The 19,687-nt window shown below is 43.8% G+C and overlaps 3 protein-coding genes across 5 annotated transcripts; all 3 read right to left on the reverse strand.

The window, feature by feature from the left end:
* Nucleotides 1–396: 396 nt before the first annotated feature.
* LOC128123377 (C-C motif chemokine 4-like) lies at nt 397–1,736 on the reverse strand. Of its 2 annotated transcripts, none has more exons than XM_052759732.1 (3): nt 1,612–1,736; nt 1,007–1,121; nt 397–472 (listed from the first exon to the last, which is right to left on the reverse strand). In XM_052759732.1, the coding sequence occupies exons 1-3, from the start codon at nt 1,685–1,687 to the stop codon at nt 397–399; spliced, it is 267 nt and encodes an 88-aa protein (XP_052615692.1). In that variant the 5' UTR covers nt 1,688–1,736. The 2 variants fall into 2 exon arrangements, with proteins under 2 accessions (XP_052615692.1, XP_052615691.1); XM_052759731.1 differs by having other exon boundaries at nt 397–484.
* Nucleotides 1,737–5,911: 4,175 nt separating this feature from the next.
* LOC128123468 (WAP four-disulfide core domain protein 18-like) lies at nt 5,912–8,141 on the reverse strand. Its single transcript, XM_052759909.1, has 3 exons — nt 8,021–8,141; nt 7,276–7,424; nt 5,912–6,108 (listed from the first exon to the last, which is right to left on the reverse strand). Exons 1-3 carry the CDS (start codon nt 8,100–8,102, stop codon nt 6,073–6,075), a joined length of 267 nt encoding a protein of 88 aa, XP_052615869.1. The 5' UTR covers nt 8,103–8,141; the 3' UTR covers nt 5,912–6,072.
* A 9,995-nt stretch (nt 8,142–18,136) lies between these two features.
* Nucleotides 18,137–19,436, reverse strand: LOC128123342 (C-C motif chemokine 4-like). 2 transcript variants are annotated; one of them, XM_052759636.1, is made up of 3 exons: nt 19,361–19,436; nt 18,746–18,860; nt 18,137–18,212 (listed from the first exon to the last, which is right to left on the reverse strand). In XM_052759636.1, exons 1-3 carry the CDS (start codon nt 19,434–19,436, stop codon nt 18,137–18,139), a joined length of 267 nt encoding a protein of 88 aa, XP_052615596.1. The 2 variants fall into 2 exon arrangements, with proteins under 2 accessions (XP_052615596.1, XP_052615595.1); XM_052759635.1 differs by having other exon boundaries at nt 18,137–18,224.
* Between the last annotated feature and the right edge of the window lie 251 nt (nt 19,437–19,687).

Genomic DNA, 19,687 nt, shown 5'->3' on the forward strand with positions numbered 1-19,687 from the left:
ACACATGAAGGTCTCACTCAGTATTTACTCATTCTCACTGTTTCTGCAAACTGTAGTTTATCCATAATAGAATCAGGTAGATTCAACCCAAATGAAGATCAATTTAAAATCATGAACTATATTTTAAAGTAAGATTTATTATGAAAGTATATGAAATCAACTGCATGGTCATATCCACAATAGAAGAGGAACAGTAATGGTGGACCATCCCCATAGAAGACACATGTCCTTGAACTAAATATAAATAGTAGAAATAACAGCAAATAAAATAACAAAGTCTATATAAATACTTGGTTAAGAAAGGAGAGAGGAATTCTGAATGGAAGGAGCAAGACACTTCTCAATTAGGAGAAACAGGGCTCAGGAGGCCTTCCCTGAAGTGGTTCATCCTGCAGCTCAGTTCAGCTCCAGGTCATTCACATACTCATTGACCCAGGGCTGGCTGGGGTCCGCACAGACTTGCTTGCCTTTTCTGGTGAGGAATCTATAGAAGAAGGAGAGGATAGATGAGAATCCCATGGTTCCTTAGAGGACATCTAGCATTGTCCTTTGCGGGTGGTAGGCATCTCACTCTGTTGAGCATTGCTTCTATGGGCAGCCATGGTAGATGGGGTACTTTATGCATTACCCTGACACTAGACTTCCTGGAACTCTGACCCCTGGGTGGGTAGCTGTGGCCCCTGGGGTTCCCTATGTTAGGAAACTGTGGGCTTTATGATCAATATGATGATGTTTCCCAATTTTTCATTGCTCTTTTAAATGGTTTTTCTACGTAAGTATGCATCATTTTGACTGTTTCTGATTTCAAAGGCTGTAGCTATCTTCTTCTCAAGAGCTCCCCTCCCATTTTAATGACCATTAATTCACTATCAGAACTCAGAAAGTGACCTCATGACCTCACTGTTCTTTGGCACAGCTTCAACCCTTAGAACTCAATCCTTCTCTTAGCCCTTTCACCTGAACCTGGCCCTTTCTGAGGCTGGCCCTCCCCCCAGTGTGTACTTACACCACTGCTGGCTTGGAGCAAAGGCTGCTGGTCTCATAGTAATCTGTCACAAAGTTCCGAGGAAGCTTCTGAGCAGTGTAAGAAAAGCAGCAGGAAGTGGGAGGGTCAGAGCCCACTGGAAGAAAAAGCCAGGGTAAGGTCAAACCTGCTGTTCATTCCAGATCTTCCCTATGGACTACTAGAACCCTAAACATGGTCCCTTGAATGCAAGGTTCTCCACCCAGAATGAGACTTTTATTCTATAATGGTAGTCCTCGAAAAGGAGAAAAAATTCTAGGAGATTGAGACTGGATTGAGTCTCAGAACACCTCTCCATTCCTTCATGTTTCAGTTAGGGAAATCAAGTCATAGAGACAGACAAGCTTAAACCAGAGAGAAAGCCAATTCTTTCCGGACCACCATTTCCCTCTATTGGCTGTTAATTTTTAAGGAAACAGGAGCTTCAATATTAATGAATGTCTGATAGTCTCTACTGTTAACAGCAGAGTCGGGAATCTTCCAGCTCACTTTTGTCCCCTGACCAATCCCCACTGTTGTTCTGGCCCTGGCTGGAAAACTGAACCCACTGGGTATCCAAGGGAGCAGCTATGGCAGAGTCCACTTACTTGGTGCTGAGAGCGCTGGAGCCCAGAAGGCAGCCATGACCAGGAGGAGAGAGAGAGCAGACACACACAGCTTCATGGTGTGGCTGGGGGAGAGGTTGGCACAGAGCTGAGACTGCAGAGCCCAGAAGCTGCAGAAGCTGCAGAAGCTGGCTGAGTGTTGTGCTGATCTGAGCTAGGAACCCCTCTTTATAGGGACTCTGGGGCCTGGGACAGAGGTGGGGTTCTGGGAGGAAAATGGAATATCCTGAGTAAAGATGATGTCATGGCATCAAGATGGAAACTAAAGTTGGCTGAGTGTGAGGAGTTCCTCACAGACTGTCTTCCCCCAGCAGTGACATCACGGTAGAGAAAGGAGGGAGTTGGAGGGGAGAAGCGGGGTGCATGCTGGAGGGGGAAGTGGTACACCAAACATAATGACTGAGATGGGGTGTGTGTGTTTTTGAACCCGAGAGGAAGGATGCAGTGTTGACACCTGCTAGCAAGGTCTGTGGATAGGAACTCGCTGCACTAGGCACCTCAGACAGTGGAGCCTTCATGTCAGTCTTTCCAGGTTGTCTGGAATCTCTGGAACAAACATGGGGTGTGAGCACAGACAGAAAACACTAACCACTCCAGACTCTTCCACACACAAAAATACCATCCAGTCAGCAGCATTCAGAAGAGTTGTTTTATCCTATCTAGAACAAGGAAGGGATAGAAAAAGAGAGACAGAAGGAGAGAGACAGACAGACAGAGGTGTGTGTGTGTGTGAGAGAGAGAGAGAGAGAGAGAGAGAGAGAGAGAGAGAGAGAGAGAGAGAGAGAGAGAGAGAGAGAAAGAGAGAGATTTAATGGAATGATAAGAGAGGCAGAAAATGAAACCAAGTTTGGGAGACCCAGACATAGAGTGTTCTAGTAAACAAATAAGGCTTGATACCTAGTGATCAGTATGTGCTGCTGACAGAATGTGTAGCCCACAGAATCAACTGTGTGTTTTCTAGTAGTCGCTAGGAAATGCCTCATGTTCCTAACCTCTGGGGACCTGTGTGGGAGATGCAGCCTACCAAGGCTGTGGGTACATCTGCTGTGTGTCAGGTAGAGATGGTGGAGTAGGGCTCCTCCTTCCCTCAAGGAGATCTTAGCCTTTTGATGCAGGGACACTGAAGGCAGCAATTGTCCCATGAGGTGGAATAAGGTGGCACATGAGTGGTAGAAACCGGGCATCAGGGAGTCTGAGGATGAATGCTGTCCCTTATGTTTAGGTAGAGACTTCGAGGAAGGTTACAACTCACTATGCTAAGGAGGAGCCTCTGCCTACATCAGCGAGAGTGATCATCTCCATTTGATTGAGGGACTGCAGAGTCACCTGCTCTGGGGCACAGGAAGATGGTAGATATGAATGGATGTTTGGTCTGTGAGGTGGAGTCTTACTGTAAGCATGCTTAGATCAAGTGAAGGCTATTCTAAAAGGGATGAATTGGAGTGAGTCTCAGACTATATCATTTTGTCTTAATGTTACATACAGAAAAACCAGGATATGCAGAGGACACTTAAACCAGTGGTGTGTGGCAGAGCGAGTCAGCAGTCTGACATCATGGTGGTCCTTAACCCTTTATGAATGGTGAGCTAAGGATGTAATTATTTCTGTGTAGCTCAGCAGCTCAGAATGAGAGTTGATGGCAAGCCAGCCACTGTGGAGTGTCATGGCCATCTGGGGTTTCCTGGACATCCAGTTGTGTAAGGATGTGGCATGCTTCTGGGACAAATGGTGGCTCTGTCCTTTGTAGCTCTAAGGATAAGATTCCCTAAACAGGTGTGGAATCTGGACCCCTCTTCCCTGCAGAAGTAGGCAATGAAATGTCTCCTGGAAGAGATGGATACTCAAAGATTTCAAAGTGGCTAGATTCAGTTGAAAGTAAAGAGACAAGCTCCAATATGACGGTTGGTAGTCTTTGACTATTGCTTGTCTGTAAGTCGGGTCTTTAAAGAAGGCTGCATAAGTGAGCAGAGAAGGGATGGGAGCCATAGGAGAAAGTACAGTGTCCCTAGTCTCCGAGTAATGTGCCTGACTCTTTTGCTGTCCCAATTATAGAATCTCAGAAAAGAAGCTGTAGTGGTAAAATTATAACAGCTCTGGGATTTTCCAGTCATCTGGTGGCTGGCTTTGGAGTTAACTCGTTTTTGCAGGGTTATTTCTGAGGGATAGAGAGGGGTTAGTTTGATCACATGCCTTGCTCCATGTGTTTCTAGTTCTTCCTTCAAATTGAGGAAACATTCCTAGGTGTCTGTAACTTTCCCCCCTGTATTATACACATGCTATATCAGAAAGATAGGCAAATATATTTGTGTTTGTTTATTTTGCCATCATTTATGGAATAACCATATATTAACATGATACAGCAGTGGTTTTGTTGTGTTTTGCTTGTTTGTTTAGGTGGGTTTCTTGTTTTCGTTTTTTCTTTTTGTAAAAGTATTTTTTTCTCTAACACTGGTTATCCTGGTACTTGCTCTGCAGATCAGGCTGGCCACAAAATCAGTGATACAATGGCCTTTGCATTCTCAGTGCTGGGGTTAAAGGCATGTACCACCACCACTTGGCTTTAGACACACCAGTTTTGTTTTGTTTTTTTTTTTTTTTTTTTTTTTTTTGGTTTTTGGTTTTTCGAGACAGGGTTTCTCTGTGTAGCTTTGTGCCTTTCCTGGAACTCACTTGGTAGCCCAGGCTGGCATTGAAATCACAGAGATCCACCTGGCTCTGCCTCCCAAGTGCTAGGATTAAAGGCATGCGCCACCACCTCCCGACTAGACACAAAAGTTTTAATGGAAGCAACAGGCCAGGCAGTTCTGCTTTCCATGATAACCCGGGCCAAAGCAAACACAAGGTTTTTTCAAACCTTAATTGATGATATTAACTCTAATATCACTTATTACACAACACACATTAAACCCATCTCTCTATCTCTGTACACATACATACCTATATACATGTGTTACAGAAATGGCTGTCAGAGTTAATAGGCCACAGCAGAATTCAGGAGGTTTCAGAAGTCCTGAGGAGCAGAGAAACAGAGGAATGTACGGAGAATCTAGATTGATAAGATAATGAACCAGGGTGGAGGGGAAAACCTGAAGAAACTATGGGGACTGTAAGTCAGGACACTTCCAGTCACCTGCTTGAAAGCAAAGCTGTGGAGTTTAGTTTGGCTGCAGAAGCCATAGCAGGACTAGGCTTAGATGCAGGAACTGAAGGACAGATGGATGGCAGGTCGAGGTAGGTGAACATGAAGTTCGACAGAGGAGGGAACCACATAGAAGGAGACAGAGGCCATCAGTTTTAAGGTCAGCTGTGTGATATAGAGGACTAATGCTGTGATATTGGCAGACATGGGACACTAAACTATGGTGATAAAGTTGTTTCTGGATTAAATTCTACTCCCAAAAGGATGTGTTTACTTTTCATTACAGATCCTTTGAAAAAACCAACTATGCTGAGGGAACCAGACAATCTAACTTGGACATGGCTTGTAGGCCATCCAGCTCAGGCCAGGGGAGGAGCAGAAGCACTTCCCAGAAACCAGTGCTGAGCCTGAAGGATGTGGATAGCTCCAGATTCCTAGAGGTATTTCAATTCAGTTCTAACTCCTCATGCAGACAGGAACTGGTGCTTCTAATCCATGCTTCTTAACAATTTGAAAATTATTTTCAATTATGTGTATTGTATTGGTGTGAGGGTGGGATATAGGTGACCTGAGGTCAGATGTCTGAGGGGGTCAGAGGTGTCAGATACCCCTTGAGCAGGAGTTTTAGGAAGTTGTGTGCCGCCTGTTACAGATGCTGAGAACTGACCTCTGGTCCTCTGGAAGAGCAGCATGTGCTATTAACCACTGAACCAGCTCCCCAGCCTCTTAGCTCATGCTAAACAAACCCACACCCCAGAAGTCATGGTTGTGCTCCTGGAGGTAGAGATCCAGTCCTGCAGGATGTTGTATTACCTTAAATGGGGAGTTCCTGAGCCCTTCCTGCTCCTCCTGAAATCTGTCCCAGTAAATGCAGCTCCAGCAGGCCTGCTCTGTGGGACATGCTCAGATCATTTTGTTTGCTTGGCCAGACTGATGATCACAAAATGCACCCAGAAAATATTCTTATGTTCTCTTGTTTGGAGGTACAGTGATGGCATGAGAAGAGGGATTATTGAGGAGCAACATTTCCCCTAATCTGCCAGGATCCTGGTGGTTTGGTGTCCATGGACTCTGTAGAGGCTATAGGTACAGAGCTGCTAATCAGAATAGTCAATAGGATGTGTAAAGAACTCTTCAACAAGAGAATGCTAAGGATCGTTTATTTTGGACACAGACACTAGGAAGCAGTCACCACATCTCAGATCTTCATCTTCTAAGGATGCAGTTCTAGAGCTAGGGAGTCGGCAAGCTTGGGCTCCGTGGACTCAGAAGAAATCCTCTGGGACTGGTCGTCAGTCATGCTTCTAAATATCGAAATCCTTATTTCCAGGGCTGCCAGTCTTCTCCAATACAAATTTGATCATGATTTTCATCTCTTTAGAAAGGTCTAGCTGTTCAACCCTCACTCTATGTCTGGCAGCTCATTGCTGTTTGGATCTTTGGCCTTGTTGTAGTATCTCCCCACCCCAACCCATACCCCAGAAACCCAGGGCAATCATTTTCCCACCTTTTAAGGAGGGCCAGCATATCTCCCACCTTCTGAACTTGCCTTCCTCGTCTGGTGGGCTTTGTGTATCCTAACTTAAGCTTTCTCCTCATTGACCTCCACTCTGACATCTCTCCACCTCCCCCCAGGCAATGCTAGTCACCATTGTTAGAACTTAGCAGAAGCTGTTGCAGAGCTCATGCTGACACACAGGCCTGCTCCTCTGGTCTAGTTATGTTTACCTTTTAATCTCCATTCTAACACTTGCCTGCCTGATGCATAAGGTGTTCAAATGAATAAATGCTCACCCTCACGTCATTATCTCTCTTCCTCCCAGGATCACCTCTTTTCAGGGAGACTCAGTCCTTCTAGGCTGGGGGAGTGGAGGAAGAGTGTGGTATGTCCGTTTATGACCATGTGGACCTCAGTAATTGTGATTTGTGTCATTTTGGACACTGTGTGGCTGTCTTTGCAGAGGAGAGGGCCACAGATCATGTAACCCAGTGTCCTGCTGCCCTGTACTTCCAGTTCTTTCTCTTGGACACATCCAGTCTCTTGTGTGGAGTCAGTGGACAAGCCACATGGGACTGTCCCAGCAAAATCCTTGGAACTCACTTACTCCCTTGGACATACCTTCAAAGGATGTGGTTGTGTGAATGATAATGGTCCCGATGGGCTTATATATTTGAATGCTTGGTCCCTAGCTGTTAGAGCATTTGCAGAAAGAGCAGGAACTGTGGCCTTGTTTGGTGCAATCTATCACAGCGGACAGGCTTGGAATTTTTAAAGTCCAACAGTGTTCCCAGTTAGCCTGTTCTCAGTTTCATGATTATGTGTCAAGATGGAAGCCTTCAGCTACTGCCCCAGCGCCATGCCTATCTGCCTCCTGACATGATCCCCATCGTGATGGTCATGGACTCAATGTCTGCAACTGTAATCCCCCAATAAACTCTTTCTTCTATAAGTTGCCTTGGTCAAGCTGTCACAACCATAGGAAAGTAAGTCACAGGACTATACTCACTTTGAAGACAGGCCTCAAGCAGACATAACCACACCCATTGCTACAGCACTTCATTTTACGAGGGCATGATTCATCTCCTGAGCATCTCTTCTTACAAGGTCCAACAGTATTTGGGGGCCAATGGGGACAAGCTCCAGGTTTTTGTAATTCTGAAAAAAAAATGGTACTTATGGAGCCTGAAGCAGTCAGAAAGACAAGACTGAGAGTTGATGCTAGAGGTCCGGAAGCCTGGTCACCTGCAGGAAACTGGCTTATTCTATATCCTCCTTTGCACCCGGGGCTCTTCCCTCAGCCTCACCAGCTCCAGTTTCTCTCTTAGGCCTGAGTGATCCCTGGCCACTGGGGGAGTGTGCTCCCTCCCCAAGCCTGTACAGTCTCAGTAGAAAGACCTTTGTACTGTCACAGCCTCTTCTTTACATCAGAGAAGATGCTATAAACCCTAAATGACAGTCAGCGCTCTCTCATCCCACCATACCTCAGGCTCATCTCTGAGCAGCAACTCCAGTGAACCCCACATTCAAGGCACATCTCCAAATTAGGAGAGCTCTCCTGATCTCTCCAGGCTTCTGTGAAAAGCAACTCTCTCTCTCTTAAGAAAGATAAGAGGATCACTGTTACAGGCCAAAGGAAGTGAATTCGATCCCAGCAGTGGGCACCTGACTTTCCCCTGTTGTAAATGAGCCTCAGGCCCTAGTGTGCTATGATCCCTCTCTGCTTTCAGCTTGGATCCCCTTAATACACTTACCTCCGTGAGAAGACAGAGCATAGGCCTTGTCCATCTCCATGGTGATCAAAGTCACCAGAACCAAGACTGTGGCTGCCTTCATGTTGGCTCTGGCTGGGCTGAATGCACAAATTAATTTATAGCCTCCATAATGCCAGAAGCATGGGTGTCACTGGAGACAGTCAATGGGAAGTCTATAATAACAAGAGCGTTCCAGAAGCTGCCTGCCAATAGCCTGGCTCCGTTTACTATGACATAACTGGTTTCTCTCCAACTTTTCCTTGGTAGATGCAAATGATAACCAGAAAATGTCAAGACACATTATAGCACCATGTTCCTCCTTACAGCACAGCTTAACCCTTTATGATTGGTGAGCAAAAGATGTAATGATTTCCATGTAGCTCAGCAGCTCAGAGTGAGAGCTGATGCTGAGACAGCCACTGTGGAGTGTCAGGGCCATCTGGGGCTTCCTGGACATCCAGTTGTGTAAGGATGTGGCATGCTTCTGGGACAAATGGTGGGTCTGTCCTTTGTAGCTCTAAGGATTCCCTACACAGGTGTGGAATCTGAACCCCTCTTCCCTGCAGAAGTAGGCAATGAAGTCTGTCCTGGAAGAAATGGATACTCAAAGATTTCAAAGTGGCTACATTCAGTTGAAAATAAAGAGATAAGCTCCACTATTAAGTTTGGTCATCTTTAACCAAGGCTTTTCTGTAAGACAGGTCTTTAGAAAGAAGGTTGCACAGGTGAATAGAGAAGGAATGGAGTCATATAGAAGAACATGCAGTATCCTAGTCCCCAAATAGATTGCCAGACTCTTTTTTTCTTCTAGTTCACTTTTTTACTAAGAAATTTTCTATTCATTTTACATACCAATCACAGATCGTCCTCTTCCCTCCTCCCACCCCTCCAGCCTCCCTCCTCACCCCACCCTCCATTCCCTCCTTCAAGTAGGTAGGGCCTCCCATGGAGAGTCAGCAGATCCTGGTATCTTCAGTAGAGGCAGGTCTGAGCCTCCTTCCCCTGCCTCAAGGCTGTACAAGGTGTTCCACCACAGGTAGTGAGCGCCAAAAAGCCTGCTCATGCACCGGGGATGGATCCATATCCTACTGCCAGGGGTCCCCTTAAGTAGATCAGGTTACAGGATTGTCTTTCTGATGCAGAGGGCCTAGCCCAGTCCCATGCAGGCTCCACTGGTATTGATCTAAATTTCATGAGTTCCAACTAGTTTGGTTTGGTTGTCTCTGCAGGTTTCTCCATCATGATCTTGATGCCCCTTGCTCATAGAATCCCTCTTCTCTCTCTTTGACTGGACTCTTGGAGCTCGGCCTGGTGTTTGGCTGTGGATCTCTGTATCTGCTTCTATCAGTTACTGGAGAAAGACTCTATGATGACAGTTAGGGTATTTACTGATCTAATTACAATGGTAAGCCAGTTCAGGCACCCTCTCCACTATTGCTAGTAGTCTAAGCTGGGTTCATTCTTGTGGATTCCTGGGAACTTCCCTAGCACCTGGGTTCTCATTATCCCCATGGTGTCTACCTCTATTTTGGTATCTCTTTCATTGTTCTCCCACTCCATCTCTGTTCCGGCTTGACCATCCTGTTCCCTTATGTTCTCATCTCCCATCCCCTACCCTCCATTGCCACTCCCTCCCCAGTTTACTCATGGAGATCTCATCTATTTCACCTTCCCAGGGCAATACATGAATCCTTCTTTGGATTTTCCTTTTTAAGCTAGATTTTCTGGAGCTGTGGGTTGTAGTCTGGTTATCCTTTGCTTTACATTTAGTATCCACTTATGAGTGAGTACATACCATGTTTGTCCTTCTGAGTCTCGATTACTTCACTCAGGATGATATTTTCTAGTTCTATCCATTTGCTTGCAAATTTCGTGATGTCATTGTTTTTCACTGCTGAGTAGTACTCCACTGTGTATAGGTATCACATTTTCTTTATCCATTCCTTGGTTGAGGGGCATCTAGGTTGTTTCCAGGTTCTGGATATTACAAATAATGCTGCTATGAACATAGTTGAGCATGTGTCCTTGTGGTATGATTGAGCATTCCTTGGGTATATGCCCAAGAGTGGTATTGTTGTGACTTGAGGTAGATTGATTCCCAATTTTCTGAGAAACTGCCATACTGATTTCGAAAGTGGTTATACAAGTATGCACTCCCACCAACAGTAGAGGAGTGTTCCCATTGCTCCACATCCTCTCCAACATAAACTGTCATCAGTGTTCTTGATCTTAGCCATTCTGACAGGTGTAAGATGGTATCTCAGAGTCATTTTGATTTACATTTCCCTGATGACTAAGGATGTTGAACAATTCCTTAAATGTCTTTCAACCATTGTGATTCTTCTGTTGAGAATTCTCTGTTTAGCTTGGTAGCTCATTTTTTCATTTTATATTTTATATTTTTAAATATAACTGTCGATTAAAAATAATAATGGTGAGCATGGATTTCAATGCATCAAACATGTAAGAATACATAAATTCATAGTAGACTCGAACAAAAATACTCATTAGCTGTCATTGGAGTGCATAGTTCCAATTCACCATTATTTTAGTTTGCATTTCTTTTTTTATTCTGTGTGTGTGTGTGTGTATGTGTGTGTGTGTGTTTGTGAGAGAGAGAGAGAGAGAGAGAGAGAGAGAGAGAGAGAGAGAGAGAGCGAGCAAGAGCGCAGTAGTGGTTTGGAGTACCAGTGGAGGTCTGAGGACAACTGTGGTTTTCTTTCTCCACCATGTAGGTTTCAGGGGTCAAAGTATCTGCCAGGCCTGACAGAAGCCCTTGCTCTATGGAAATTAGACCCTGACCCTTAAGCGGCCTTTGATGTTTGTCTACCTCCCTTACGTCATCAGTGGTTGTAGAACACAGGTGTGTGGGGCTGACTTTCTTTCATGTTTATTTACTAACTGCCTGTCTTCTGTAGGTTACGTCTCCCGTGCGTGCCTTAGCTCTCCCAATGAACACTTGATGAGGAAATGGGGCTGGCTTCATTTTTTCCCCATTTCACTTCATCTTAGGAAGGTTGAACTAGGGCCTGTAGCTCATTTTTTTTATTGGATTGTTCGGTATTTTGATGTCTAGTTTCTTGAACTCTTTATATAATTTGGAGATCAGCCCTCTGTCAGATGTGGGGTTGTTGAAGATCTTTTCCCATTCTGTGGGCTGTTGTTTTGTCTTATTGACCGTGTCCTTTGACTTACAGAAGCTTTTCAGTCTCAGGAGGTCCCATTTATTAATTGTTACTCTCAGTGTCTGTGCTACTGGGGGTGTTATATTTAGGAAGTGGTCTCCTGTGAGTGCCTGCCTCTTGCTGTCCCAATTAGAGACTCTCAGAGAACGAGCTATAATGGTAAAGCACCAGCAGCTTCAGGAATGCCCCAGTCCTCCTGTCGCTGACTTTGAAGTTATTTCACTTTGTACGGTTACTTCTCAGGGATTGATGGGGATTTCTTTGGTTACATGCATTGCTCCATGTGTTTCCAGTCCTTCCTTCAGATTGAGGAGACATGCCTGGGTGCCTGTAACTCTCTCCCCTCTGAGGTATGCATGCTGTGTCAGAAATATAGGCAAATTCATTTGTGTTTGTTTATAGTGTCACAATTTATGGAATAACCATAAATTCACAAGACAAAGCATTGTTTTGGGTTTATTTCCTAGATATGGTTTATCTTTGCAACCCTGGTTTTCCTAGAACTTGCTCTGTAGTCCAGGCTAGCTTCAAACTCAAGATCCTCCAGCCTCTGAATCCCAACTGATGGGATTGAAAGCATGTGCCACCAGCACTTGGCTCAAGACACACCAGTTTTAATGGAAGCAACTGTCCAGGCAGTTCTTCTTTTCTTGGTAACCCTGGTAAAGGCAAACACAGGTTTTTTAATTCAACATTAATTACTAATATTCACTCTCAAATAGCATAATATACAAAACAGTAAATCCATCTCTCTATTATAAACACATACATACATATATACATGTATTACAGAAATGGCTGTAAAGTGTTAATAGGCCACAGCAGAATTCAAGAGGTTTCTGAAGTCCTGAGGAGCAGAGAAACAGAGGAATGTAAGTAGAATCTACATTGATAAGATAATAAACCAGGGTGTAGGGAGAAGCTGGAGAAACTGAGGTAACTGTAAGTCAGGCCACTTCAGGTCACCTGCTTGAAATCAAAGCTGCAGAGTTGAGTTTAGCTACAGAAGCACAGAGCAGGACCAGGCTGGGATGAAGGATGGAGGACAGATGGATGGAAGGTCCAGTTGGGGGAACAAGAAGATAAACCAATGACAGTAGAGTCAGCTATATCTACAGCAGATAAGGAGCCATCCTGAAACCCTGGGACAGTCCTGAGTTCTCTGCCTGTTGATCCTTGACACACAAACCAAGAGCTCAGATAACAGGTAGGTGGGGCTTTCACAGTGCTATCTGTCCCCCATTTTATGGTTTCCAATGAGGAATTACACTCTTTCATTGGTCTAATTGTCCTGTAAATTCTTGGGCTTGGCATTCAAATATGGTATACTTCATGTGCCCCATAGAGTCACAATTAAACTGATAAATTTATAGATTGTCACCATTTATACTCTTTAAAGTAAATCATTTTTTTTCACCTGTGTTGGGTGGGTGGTGCCAGACAGGTGGCACCATTCATGTGCCCATCCAGGTGCACAGTCATTCTTCATTCTCAAAATAGAGTCAAAAGCCACTTTTCCTAGAAATGGAGTCTCTCAGGGCAGTGAGTCTCACAGTCTGAAAAACAATTGTTTTACACAGTATGGAGAATTTAGGATAGATTACAGTCTGATCTCAACACCTTCTAAAGAGTGAGTTTCCAGGTAGCCCTCCAGAGTCCTCAATCTTATTATTATTATAGCCTTTGCTTATTACTTCTCATCACTGATGGTGGCTTGTTTAACCCTTTCCTTGTCCCTAGTTGTCATAGCTGGGACCATGCTTGTTCAGAGGGGCTTGAGTGGGCAAGAGGGGCAGAGCAGCAACATGACCTCAGAGGACATGTAAAGTAACTGACAGATCAGCAGAGCTGATCCAGTGTCCCAAAGTGCTGAGAGGCCTCTCATCAGATACTGGCGGAGTCCAGGCTTGTGTGGGAGGAGGAGGAGAAGGAAAGACAGACAGGCAAGAGATCATTCTCAATAGGGAAAAGAACCAGGAAGCCGCCATGTTTATCTTGTCAGCCAGATGAAATTGTCTGCCACACGAAGAAATGGAGATGGGGAACTGGATTCAGCTGTGCAAAGAGTAACTTTAGAATTTTTTTATATCAAAGTTGGTGAGTACAAAATGCATGAGCATCTCCTGAAGTAAGACAGTCTTGTGAAATTTACCAAGGATGTTTCTAGTAACTCTTATTTAGTGAATTGAATAAAGGGAAGAAAAGGTAACATTTTCAAAGCTTATGTCTGAATTAAATTTTATCACAGAGGGCTGTGGATGAAAGCTGAAGCACTTCAGGAGAAATTCGAGAAAGCAAAGCTAAGACCCAGATGACTGGTCACTTCTTGTTGCTTACATTGTCCTGGTTGCTGACATTTTGTGAGGGTTTGCAAATGTCTGAATGCACTCCTAAGAGTGACAGCTGTCAGTCTCTGGAAGGGAGTCGAATGTGTAGGGGATGCAGCTAGGGGGAACACTTACATTTGGTTGAGTATATTTTAATTCCTTTTAAATTTTATATAAGGTCCATTATTACAGGTTCTTTCCCAAGCTGTCTATCAAGATTTCTGGAAAAGTAAATACATTTTGAGACAAATACGAATTAAGGCAATCTGTAACAGCTACCCCATCAGCATAGAATGTTTCTAGTAGGATACTTTCCAGGGAGGAAGAAAGATGGTCCTTCTTCATGCAAACACATCAAAATGTCCACTTCATCAGCACTACAAACAGACAGATTGAACCTTTCAAAGAAACAACATTGTCCAACACATGAACTCAGCAAACCCTCAATATTAACAGAAGGAAAGGAATAGAAACACCAATAAGACAACAAAACAAAACAAACCAAAACAAAACAAAAGAATCACCTAACTCAGTTCTAGGAAACAGGAACTCCCTCTCTGTAAATAACAGTAAATACTCTTAACTTTCCACAAAAGATACAGGCTAATGGGATGCATGGAAAAACAAGAACCATGTGTGGTCTCCAAGATACACATTCGTAAAAAAGAAGAAGATATCGGAAATGTATTATCAAAGGATAGAAAACAAACTACCAAGCAAATGGAAAACTTAAAAAGCAGGCATAGCTAGCCTTATATTAAATAAACTTCAAAACTAGAAGAGACTAAAAAGAGACAGTACACATTAACAAAAAGAATAATTCATCAAGAAGGTATAACATTTGTAATATCTATGCACCAAATGTTGGGTCTTGAATTTCATAAAACACACAATAACAGACACAAAGAGGCACATAAATCCTAACAGAATAATGGCGGGGGCTTTAACATTTCAGTTTTATACTTACATGGGTCTTCTAAACTAAAAACAAAGGAAGTTCAAAGCTAAAATATACTATGAGAGTGACTGGACACATTTATCTTATATATATTTGGATCCGATGAGAGGGAATAGGATTTTTTCTTAGCAGGACATGAAACCTTTTCTAACATCGACTGCTTCACAAGACAGAAATTAAGTTTCAACAAATACAAAAAAAATTGAGATAAATCTTTGTTTCTGGTCAGACCATAATGCAATAAAACTAGAAATCAACAATAAGAGGAAGTATAGAAACCATAAAAATATTGGAGACTAAATAATAAATTTTGAACAAACAATGGGTAATCTAAGACATCAGTGAAAAAATAAAAAATCCCTAGAAACAACTGGAGATGAAACATATTCTATTAGAACCTCTGGGATGCAGCCAAGGTCATCCTAATAGGAAAGGTTATAGTGCTGGGCGGTGGTGGCTCATGCCATCAATCCCAGCAATCGGGAGGCAGAGCAGGTGGATCTCTGTGAGTTTGAGGCTAGCCTGGTCTACAGAGCAAGATCTAGGCACCAAAACTACATACATACATACATACACACACACACACACACACACACACACACACACACACACACACACACACACACACAACAAACCTGTCTGGAAAAACTTAATAAATAAATAAATAAATAGATGGAAAGTTATAGTAGGAAGTGCCTGTACTTAAAAAGCTGAGAGGTAGCAAATAAATAACTGAACAATACATCCCAAGACTCTCGAAATCAAAGAACAGTCAGTCCAAACCACACTAGCAGACAAGAAATAATAAGGATTTAAGGAGATATTAATGAAGCAGACATTGAAAGAACAATATACAACATAAATTAAATTAAGATTTGGTTCTTTGAAAAGGTTAATAAGATTGATAAACCCTTAGCTAAATTGACAAAAGAAAGAGGAAGGATGTAATAGGTCTTTTGTTTATTCTTTTACTCTTTACTCTTTGGGGGCCCACCACCAAGCTCCCAAACAAATCACACACAGATATAACAAGCCTTTCTTATAAAGAACTTTATAGGGATGTTTGGCTTACTTTAGAATGTTCCATTCTCTTCTGTACCTTTGGGGGCACCACTGTCAGTGAGTGACTCTTCAGCTGACAATTGTACCCACTTCCTGTTACTGGTATCACAAATCAGGGCAATCTTGGTGTCTTGAAACTAAACACATTTAATTCCCTGACCTTCCGGGAAGTCAGAAGTCCAAAATTAGTTTCATCAGCCTGGGGGAGAAGAAGTTTCCTTACCCTTCCTAGCTTCTAAATCTACATTTTTCTTATAAGATTTAAAAACATTCCCTGTTTGCCTGCATGTATGTATATGCACCGTATATAATGTATATGCTACCTGTGGAGGTCTGAAGAGAAGAAGTCACTGAATCCCCCCAAAAAAAGAAGTCAGAGATGACGGTGAGCTGTCATGTGGGTGCTGGGAATGACATCCAGGGCTTCTGCAAGAGCAGTAAGCCCCGTTCACCTCGGGGCCATCTCTCCAACCATTGTCCCACGGCCTCCATTGCCCTCTGCAGAGGCAACGGCATGACATCTCCTTCAGTTGTCACATGGCTGTCTAGTCCCCTTCTTCCAATTTCCTTCTGCCTCCCTTAGCAGGGTGCATGGCTACACAGGGGGCCTGACTGGGTCTGTGCCCCAGGATTCTTGCTTAATCCTATCTGCAGAATGCCATCTTCCTTGTGTGGTAACAATGACAGGTTCTAGGGCTAAGGATGTGGTCCTATTGGGAAGTCGTTTGTTCAGTCTTCTACAGTGAACTGCACCTTGCCTCACTTCTGAGGACCATCCATTTTCTCTCCTGTCCCATCCACTCAAAATGGAGTTGTGTATCTCTCAAGCTATACTATAACCTTCGAGGCTACCCTGACTTTCCTGACCATCATTCTCCTTTAGATCAGGATTGCTGGGAACGTGCCATGCAACGGATCTTTCTGTAATGACTGGCTGGTTCTGGACAGGTTCTACACTAGTCCTTTTAACACGGTATCCTTCAGTGCTTGTGAATAGTGTGACTGAGAGGCAGAATTCAATTTTATTCTAGTTGCATTTCATTGAAATTTAAGTAGGCACTCTGGCCAGTGCTAGCATATTGGATAGCTCAAATCCTGACAAAGGAAACTAGAAGCCAACAGTTCTTAGTCCCCATCCTCTCAGACCTGCTCTAGGTCCCTTGCTATGGAGTAGCCTGGATGCCAGGAGTGGCTGAGGGTGGGACAAGGAAGGAAATGTGCTTGTTGGCTCAGAGAAGAGGGTCTGATTACACTTTTATTCACCAGGCAATGCTGAAATGTCTTTCAGGGCCATCTTCTCTTTGTCTATGTTACTCAGGGAGTCATCCCTTTGGGGACCACAGAAGTGTGTCACTAGGAAAGATACCCAGTACAGAGTATTGACCTGGGGGTTGACATCAGCTGCAGTGCCGCTCTGTCACACACTGAGTGGCCTTTGGCAAGTTATTTCTCAGTCTTTAATCTCAGTTTCCACAAAATGAGAGATAGACTGGATGATCTAAGGGGTCCTTTCCCAACTCCAACACACTGCCAGTCTATGAACCATTGACCAGAACTACTGTTCATTCAATTCTACGTTTCTCTCTGTCCTAGGTGGAGTGTGACTGAGATTTATTAAGTAGTCAAGGCTTGGGTGTATGATGTTTTACAGCCAAAACACACACTTAGGACTCTCTCATCCCATTTACTCTGTGGTTTAGGTCGCTGACCCATGAGCTAATATGAACTTCAAAAATACTTGTTTCCCTGGGACACAAGCTTGTGTTCAGAGAGGGAGATAAGTCTTCTGGGGTGCTTTATACATTCCAATACCATGGGTACTATTACCCCACATACATTTCAGAAAACTTGAGCTCTAGTAAGGTAAAGTGATGTTCTAATGTCACGGTGATAATAAGACAATGAAGTCCCCTTAAGACTGAACCACATCCCTTCCCTCTGTCTTGTGTTGTTGTCCCAGTCACAGTTTCCCTCTGGAATGTCAATCTAATGACCCTTAGGATCAACATTGTCCCTCTGGGTCCTGCTTTCCTGATGTTTCCCAAGCAAATCTACAAGCCTCAGAGAACCCTTGTCCCTGTATCTGTTTCTTAATCTGTAAAACTGTAGGCACCAGGCCCCACCCTCATCCAGCTATTCCCATTCTCATTAGAAGCAAAGAGGAGATGTTTTGAGTCCATGTAGATAAGAGGACACATTAAGATCTCAGTATTTACTCCTTCTCACTGCCTTTACAAACTGTATTTTATCCCTAATAGCACCAGGCAGTTTCAACCCAAATGAAGATCCATTTAAAATCACAAACTATATTTTAAAATAAGATTTATTATGAAAGTATATGAAATCAACTGCATGGTCATATCCACAATAGAAGAGGAACAGTAATAGTGGACCATCTCCATGGGAGACACATGTCCTTTAATTAAATATAAATAGTAGAAATAACACCAAATAAAATAACAAAGTTTATAGAAAGACTTGATTAAAAAGGGGGAGAGGAATTCTGAATGGAAGGAGCAAGACACTTCTCAATGAGGAGCAACAGGGCTCAGGAGGCCTTCCCTGAAGTGGTTCCTCCTGCAGCTCAGTTCAGCTCCAGGTCATTCACATACTCATTGACCCAGGGCTGGCTGGGGTCCGCACAGACTTGCTTGCCTTTTCTGGTGAGGAACCTGTAGAAGAAGGAGAAGACAGATGAGAATCCCATGGTACCTTAGAGGACATCTAGAACTGCCCTTGGCCTGTAGTAGGCATCTCACTCTGTTGAGCATTGCTTCTATGGGCAGCCATGGTGGAGGGGATCCTCCTTGGAAAACCCTGACACGAGACTTCGTGGAACTGTGTGCACTGAGTGTGTAGCTGTGCCCAGGGGTTCCCTATATTAGGAAATGGTGGGTTTTATGATCAATATGATGATGTCTTCCCATTTTTCAATGCTCCTTGAATTAGCCTTTCTATGTAGAGTATAAATCATTTTGACTGTTTCTGGTTTCATGATCTAGATATCTTCCTCTCCAAGAGGCCCCCTCCAATTTTAATGACCATCCAGTCACTATCAGAACTCAAAAAGTGACCTCATGACCTCACTGTTCTTTGAAACCACTTTGACCCTTAGAACTGAATCCCTTCTCTTAGCCTTTTCACGTGAACCTGGCCCTTTCTGAGTCTTGCCCTCACCCCAGTGTGTACTTACACCACTGCTGGCTTGGAGCAAAGGCTGCTGGTCTCATAGTAATCTGTCACAAAGTTCCGAGGAATCTTCCTTGTGGTGTAAGAAAAGCAGCAGGAAGTGGGAGGGTCAGAGCCTACTGGAATAAAAAGTGAGGGTAAGGTCAAACCTGCTGTTCATTCCAGATCTTCCCTATGGACTACTAGAACCCTAAACATGGTCCCTTGAATGCAAGGTTCTCCACCCAGAATGAGACTTTTACTCTAAAAAGACAGTCCTCGAAGAAGAAAAAAAAATTCCAGAAGATTGAAACTGGATTGAGTCTATGAACACCTCTCAATTCTTTCATGTTTCGGGTAGGGAAATCAAGGCATAGACACAGACAAGCTTAAACCAGAGAGAAAGCCAATTCAATATCTGTCTTCCAGGCCAGCATTTTCTACTATTGCTTGTTAATTCTTAAGGAAACAGGACGTTAAGTATTGGTGACTGTCTGGTAGTCTCTACTGTGAACAGCAGAGTCGGGAATCTCCCAGCTCCCTTTTGTCCCCTGACCAAACCCCACTGCTGGTCTGGCCCCAGCTGGAAAACTGAACCCACTGGGTCGTCAAGGGAGCAGCAATGGCAGAGTCCACTTACTTGGTGCTGAGAGCGCTGGAGCCCAGAAGGCAGCCATGACCAGCAGGAGAGAGAGAGCAGACACACACAGCTTCATGGTGTTGCTGGGGGAGAGGTTGGTACAGAGCTGAGACTGCAGAGCCCAGAAGCTGCAGAAGCTGCAGAAGCTGCAGAAGCTGGCTGAGTGTTGTGCTGATCTGAGCTGGGAACCCCTCTTTATAGGGACTCTGGGGCCTGGGACAGAGGTGGGTTCTGGGAGGAAAACGAAATATCCTGAATAAAGATGATGTCATGGTATCAAGAAGGAAACTGAAATTGGCCAAAAGTGAGGAGTTCCTCACAGACTGT

Source organism: Peromyscus californicus, unplaced genomic scaffold (assembly GCF_007827085.1).
Source record: "Peromyscus californicus insignis strain IS unplaced genomic scaffold, ASM782708v3 Scaffold_3__1_contigs__length_106647218, whole genome shotgun sequence".
NCBI classification, from domain to species: domain Eukaryota; kingdom Metazoa; phylum Chordata; class Mammalia; order Rodentia; family Cricetidae; genus Peromyscus; species Peromyscus californicus.